This window comes from Temnothorax nylanderi, unplaced genomic scaffold (assembly GCF_030848795.1).
Source record: "Temnothorax nylanderi isolate EJ_2023f unplaced genomic scaffold, tnyl_v1.0 TNYL_tig0121_pilon, whole genome shotgun sequence".
Classification (NCBI taxonomy): domain Eukaryota; kingdom Metazoa; phylum Arthropoda; class Insecta; order Hymenoptera; family Formicidae; genus Temnothorax; species Temnothorax nylanderi.
In genome coordinates, this window is record NW_027249183.1 from 113,176 (window position 1) to 120,540 (window position 7,365).

The 7,365-nt window shown below is 28.8% G+C and overlaps 1 protein-coding gene across 1 annotated transcript; it reads right to left on the reverse strand.

Annotated features, from left to right (window-relative positions):
- Positions 1–559: 559 nt before the first annotated feature.
- LOC139776505 (aminopeptidase N-like) lies at positions 560–6,670 on the reverse strand. Its single transcript, XM_071713198.1, has 10 exons — positions 6,252–6,670; positions 5,523–5,703; positions 4,735–4,885; positions 4,531–4,612; positions 3,436–3,773; positions 2,582–2,883; positions 2,067–2,257; positions 1,601–1,918; positions 1,441–1,510; positions 560–828 (listed from the first exon to the last, which is right to left on the reverse strand). Exons 1-10 carry the CDS (start codon positions 6,575–6,577, stop codon positions 700–702), a joined length of 2,088 nt encoding a protein of 695 aa, XP_071569299.1. The 5' UTR covers positions 6,578–6,670; the 3' UTR covers positions 560–699.
- Positions 6,671–7,365: the final 695 nt, after the last annotated feature.

Genomic DNA, 7,365 nt, shown 5'->3' on the forward strand with positions numbered 1-7,365 from the left:
TACAATGTACCATTTGTATTTTTTTAATTTCTCCGTTCTTATTTGTTTCCGTACAAAATCCTTTATAGTGTGGGCGTGTTCTTTAATGCTCTACAATTGCTGCAAGTTTAATTAAATTTGGAGGTAGGAGCTATTCGGAAGTCTTACCCATTTATTGTCAGTGTCTCGAATTGTCAAGATTTTAAAAATTATACTTAACAAGCAAACTCGGATAAGGTAACTTATAATGTAAATTGTAAGGAACACTTATTGTTTCCAAGAGGAATGAGAGAAAGAGGGGGGGGGGAAGAAGGAGAGAGGGAGGGAGGGAGGGAGAGAGGGAGACGTAAGATAATTATAAAAAATGTATTATTAATTATAATTAACATGCACTCTTTATGTAAGTTTTAGGATATTAACAATATTAATATAATATGAAATATTAAATCATATAAGAACAATAGTAATATTAATATTTTGAAACTAATAATATGCTAATAACGCATACCTAAAGATATAAACGACATAGATACAAGACATATGATGAAAAGGATATAAGCTTTATCATTAGGAACGAACAAAAAAAACATAATATAACAAAATATTCAAAATTGAAAGAGATATTTGGGCACAATAGATCAGCACGCGTTATCGTTTTTAAATAATTCGAGATACTACACATCAAAATATGTAAATATATAGTTTTTCAGACTGTAATAATCAAACTAAAAATTGAAAATAATCTATTTGATCTCTAATTTGAGATAAACGTATTTGTATCTTGTGTTGAATTTCTGAAATTTGTTGGTCTTCAGTTATGTATTTTTGTTGTTCCAAATGAATGAGTATCTGAAACAAAATTTAATTTTTACGTTTAATGGGCACGGTTACACCCTGCATTTAGGCCGCGGCCTATACCTCAAATTCAACCTAAATTATTTAGGCCGCCTGTTTACAGCAGCTGTAAACAGGCGACCTAAATAATTGAGGTTGAATTTGAGGTATAGGCCGCGGCCTAAATTCAGGGTGTAAACGTAGCCAATAAATAATTTACGGTTACTCCGCAGTAATGGTTGAATTTAGCATATTGTTGTACAACAATTTTTTGTTTTCAATGTTAAAGTGCACGTGCATACGGTATTTTTGCAAACATGCATATACACGTATTCATACATTTAGACTTTAGACAAAGAGCAAATTTCACTTCATATCCACGCCCTCCCCCCACACACATACACACATACATACATAAACATACGTCTTAACAAACTCATATGTAGGTACACTCTCTCTTCTCTCATTTGTGCACGCGCGCGCGCGCGCGCGCGCGCGCGTGCGTGTGTGTGTGTGTGTGTGTGTGTGTGTGTGTGTGTGTGTGTGTGTGTGTGTGTGTGTGTGTGTGTGTGTGTGTGTGTGTGTGTGTGTGTGTGTGTGTATTATATTTGGTTTCATTTTACTTACCTCATTGAGGTGCTTTTCAGAATACACATGGTTAATGATATCCGTTAATGCTACAATTATACTAATCTTTCTATAAAAGCAATAGAGACGTTTTTAATTATATTTGTAAAGGCAAATGTATTATTAAAAGCAATGCTTATTTATAAAAAAATATAATTACTTGGGTTTTATTCGCTCGAGATTTAATAAAACATTCGTGAAGATGGAATAGTTGTTAGCATGCTTCGCAACAAATGTATGAAAAATGTTTATATAAGAGCGGATAATTGCAGTATCTTGGGTTTCATATGTCGTAGGATTCCACAACACATACGGTAGGTATTCCAAAATGATAGAAGGATCTCGAGTACAAGCTAAGTATGGTAAAAGTTCATATTGTTTATTCTTCATCCATCTATACTTTACGATGTTCCACACAGACATATTAGCTTCTAGTAAACCTTTACAAAACGCCCATTCCTTCCACTCTGGTGAATTTCTATTAATTTGAGAAAAGAAATAAGAACATATATTACATACATATAGAAACCTTGCTTGTTGTTCGTCTTTCGGTGAGAAAATTAATCAAGTATGGCGCGAAATACAAGAAATGTGCTTTAATTAGCGATGAATGTACAGACGCTTACATGCTTGCAGGATTTTTGTAATGCATTAGTAACTTTCTTTGAGCCATTTCCAAACACGAACTGTGTCGGAGTGTACATGCCCACTTGAAGATTTCTTGTTTTAAACATATAGTAAGATCGTTCTCCGGTAAATGTTCCGAACTTACAATTAGTATCTCAAAGGGGCCAACCAACAATTCTTTAAGTTTTTGCTAAAATAACGTGAATTTTATATTTATGTGTTATTATAAGAAACATAATATGTGCGAGCGTGAGATTAATATTCTTTATATAAAAACTTTTAAAATTAATATTAATTTAAAAGGATTTAGTTAATATGCGACGTGTAATACAAGAAACAAAAAATAATTTTTTACTATCAATTTCTTGTTCTTTATCTTAAAATAAAATCATAGTTGAATCTTGTCAGTCGGATATATTTCATCTTCTAGAAATTACACATGACGATATAATGACAGAGGACAATGATGCCAACTAATTATTATCCTTTATTAATTAAAATCTATGCTGTTTACCTCAATAAAGGTACCAATTGTGTGTTCACTAAATGGAATCAGAGTCGATAGATATTCAAACATTTTGAACATAGGATACCACGCCACATAATTTGTCTCTTGACGTAAGTAATTTGTGATTTTCCAGAACGTAAGAATATCCATCGCACGTCTAATATTGAATTTTCGTGCAATCGTGAAATAACATGCATCATCAATAATTTTCGCTCGGTTGATGGCACTAATATTTTTATATTCTGACGAATTCAAATAATGTGCAATTTTGTGCCAATTTTTATCGCTATATTCAAAGCGATAATATCCTGTTGTGCAATACAAAAGTATTGAATTATATACGATTAATTAAATTATAAAGAATATTTTAAAATTAATTTCTTTTTGTTTTTGTATTATAGTAGAACACAAATGAGGCATATCGGAAATAATTACATGTTATGCATATTTAATTTTTGCTATTTCTTGATCATTTTACCTTATCATTTATTTAATTCATCTTTTATCTTATCATTTATCTTATCATTTATCTTATCATTTATTTAATAACTTAAAATATCGCAATAAAGGTTTATGAGAAGTATATAGTACTTTATGACTTTGTATAAATTTAAGTATGTAAAAGTAAGAGGTAATAGGAGAGGTAAATAATAAGGTTTGTATTATATTCATTAAAAAGCAGAATGGAGAGAACGTATAATATTTTATACAAAATATTATTATGTACTCTATTATGCAATATGTGGAATATCATAAATATTCATAAGTAAAGAAGACGAATAAAAAGTAGCGATAGGAATTCCGAACACTCATATGAAAATAATCATACATGCATAATAAATTTCTCGATAAATATTTACCAGCTTGCTGAATGTCGACTATTATCATGTCACCCTGAATAACGAGTGCAAAAATTGAAGCGTGTCTTTCCAGTGTTTGCCTTGTTTTGTAACTCTGACCTGAAGGAGACTTTACAATTACATTTATACGCATCCACCAATTACCATAATGTGATGTACTGAAATCTGAAGCTTGTGCTAATTCTCCATAGAAAGGGCCATTTTGTGTCCACTTTAAGAAAGGATAATGTTCATACAATATCCAATTTAGGAACTTGTCTGTTATGTGATAGCCATACGACTCAGCTGTGACTACTTGTATTAACCAGAATTCATAAAAAGTCACTGACTTAAACATGCTAAATTTAAAAAAAAATTATTGTTATTGACAGTAAACGTTATAATTAATTGAATATAAATATAAATATAAGCATAAATATATATGTATACATGATGTATACCTATATTTATAAGTATGTATGTATGTATGTGTATGGAGGGGTAAAAGCCATAGTAGTGTATCAAATTTTTTAAAATATTGACCCGTGTGCATAGATGCAATTTATATATTGTATGATTTTTACCCCTCTATATGTGTATGTATATAATAGAACGTAATACAATTTTACATTATATTGTACGTATATTATATTATTATACATTATATTTCACAATATATACAACCGTAAAAATTTACAATAAATATGAATACTTTTAGTTACTTAAATTTACTTTTTTAAATAACAGTATATAAAAAATAATTCAATTCCGTGATGTATGAATTAAAGAAGTTAGTAGACAAGAGTGAATAAAGGTCTTTAAAAAATGCGGAAAGATTTTTAATAAAAAATGGAAAGTAGGAGTCAAAACAGTATGGTGAGATACATTTAATTTGCTCACGACCAGAACAAAGGAAAATACTGAAATAAAACTGGAATATCAGACGTATAGTAAATAATGTAAAAAGAAATGGAAAAAGTTTTTTTAAAACTTTGGCTGCTTTTATACATATTGTATTTGTTTCTATTATAGTATTTGTATAGTATTTGTATAGTAGTAAACAAATAAAATTATTGTAGCTTGTATAGTAATTATAATAATATAATTATTACTCACTGCTGGTGTAGATATGTGTGAACACCACTTCGAAACGCTTCATCGGTGATTGCGTTTTGGAGCATGCGTAAAACAATAGGTACTACGACGAAAGATATATAAAATGTTATTAAATAATATTTAAACTAAATTTTACTTCTACATTCTTTCTCTTTATTTAATAATATTTATTTTTGCAAATTTAAAATATTTACATAATGTTACCTTTGATACAACAAGGAAAACTGAAAAGTGAATTGATCTCCGATAGGTTATTCATTAGTGGAGGATTCATTTTAAAATAATCATCCAAATGGAGAGATTCATATTGATTCTGAACTATGAAGAAGTCCAATATCTCGGAATTATTCAAGGTCTAAAAATAAAAGTTTCACTATAAATGTTACGCTAAAAAAAATTTATTATTTGCAAGAAAATAGATTTCTTTGAATTTAGTTTCCTTAATTTAAAGAATTATTGGGTAGATTTAATAAAAGAATTTTTCTGAGTTTAAAATATTTTCTTGAATCTACTACTTCTTTGAATTAAGGAAATTTAATTTAAAGAAATCTATTTTCTTGCAAATAATAAATTTTCTTTTAGTGTTGATCAAAATATATGTCCGCACTATAATCTAGTGCGTGTTTCTGCACTAGATCATAGTACAGACATTATGCATATTTTGCTAAAAAAGTTGTCTTGCTTTATAGTTTATATAATTAAAATTAGGAATAATAAAAGAGTAATAAAATAAGTTGCTATATATGAAAATAAAAAATTAAATGTCGAATTAATTAGTGGTTAAGTTCTTTACGAGATACTTTTGTATTTACAGTGTAAATGTATTAATAATTTTACTTGACTTTCTCTTAATACACTTTAAAAGTTTGAAGGTTTATCCGCATCTCTCTCTCTCTCTCTCTCTCTCTCTCTCTCTAATGTTTATAAAAATAAAAACGAGTGAAAATTTTTAGATAAATGTTAAATATTGTCGCAATAGTAAATATAAAAACCTTAACAATAGCTTCTTCTCCGAATAAAGTAGCAAGACCGTCATGTAACCAAAAAGAAGACCATCGTGATGAACTAATTGCATTACCAAACCATTGATATGCTATTTTACGTGCAATTAAGCGCGCGACTTCTATTTTGCGCATAATCGGATCCTGCTCATTGTAGATAAGGTTTTCTTCTCTAAAAGGTATTATAATTTTTACAGTTATATAAAATTTTTGTAAGCATATATTATGGTCTTTAGTCGATACATTAATTATATATATTGTTATTTATTAGATAAATACTAAAGTATGTGTAACTTTAGTTTTTAGCCTGGTTTTAATTTAATAAACATAACAAAAAATTGTATTAAATATTCTGCGAGCCATGGATTTCAACAGATTTATAATTATAAACTAAATATTTCTTTATAATATATATGTATATACAGGTAAATGTATATATGTATATTTTTTATACATTTTGATATAAATGTGAAATGTTTGAAATGTATATAATTAATTTCGAAGTATAATATGTGAAATTTGTTTTACCTTTTTACCAGAAAGCTTGAGAAAATTACGCAATATTTAATATATCACAATATTTATTACTTATTCTATTAATTTATTATAATTTATTGATAATTACGCATAAAAATAATGCAAATGATTAAGGATAAAATTCGAATAATACAAATAATTTTGTCACTTGATGGATCGTTTGTCTTTTAAATTGTGTATTACCTATAAAAGATGAGTCCCCACTTCGATGTGCTATCTTCTGGAAAATTTGGAATTGCAACATGATCCAGTTGTCGATTATCTAAATCTTTAAATTCAGATTCCAAATGCGACGTAACAGTTTCTATAACTCGCTTAGCGAATTCAAAAGTATTCTCTCTATCACATTCTCTGCACCACAAAGAAACATCACTGTTAATGCGAGTGTAGTTGTAATTCGTCACTGCAATCGCAATGTGATAAGTGGATAGTGGAGGTGTAGTAAAGAAGTATGTCGTTGTATCATTATTATTATCATCATCAGTCACATCATAACCTTGTGTCGGCATGTTGGATAAAGCTACAGAATTACTGGGATGCTGTATAGAGATGTCAAAAGTGGTCCTTATTTGCGGATCGTCCCAACAGGGAAATATTCGTCGGGCGCCAATCGTATGAATGTGTGTTGCGATCAGCCATCTGCCACATTTTATTAATTTTTATAATTTGTTTAAATATAATTAATAAATGTATAAAAATAATAAACTTTAAACTGTAATATAGTTGATATTAAAAATTGTTATAGAAGCACATACAAGTGTATTGAAGTGTCTTTAAGTAATTAATCATATTTTATAAAACATTGTTTAAACCTTTTAGTTACGAAATTAATTAGTAAAAAGTACAAAGAATAATTACATTATGGACAACATTACGATGTAACGATGTATCTTTTTAGTTTATACGTCTACTTACGCTGTATTTCCTTGTTCATTTACGTGAATATTTCTGAAGAAACCTTCCGAATTATTATGTGATATTTGACCATAGAATTCCAATTTTAGTTTGTAAAGGCCGGGGAATAATGTGTCGTTAAAAGAAAGGTCTAAAGAATTCGTTGTAAATGTAGTATATGCCGATTTATAAATTAAACCATTTCTTTTGATCAATTTCGCCTCATCAGACAAATGGATATTTATTGCGTGTAATGTTATATTTTGTATCGGTTGAAAGATATTAATTATTATATTGGAATCTCCGTAAAAGTAATTGTATTTATCCATTATGAATGACGGTTTAGAATCGTTCATCTTGGTATTGATAAAAGCCAGTTTTACGCTGTAGTGCATCGGTACCG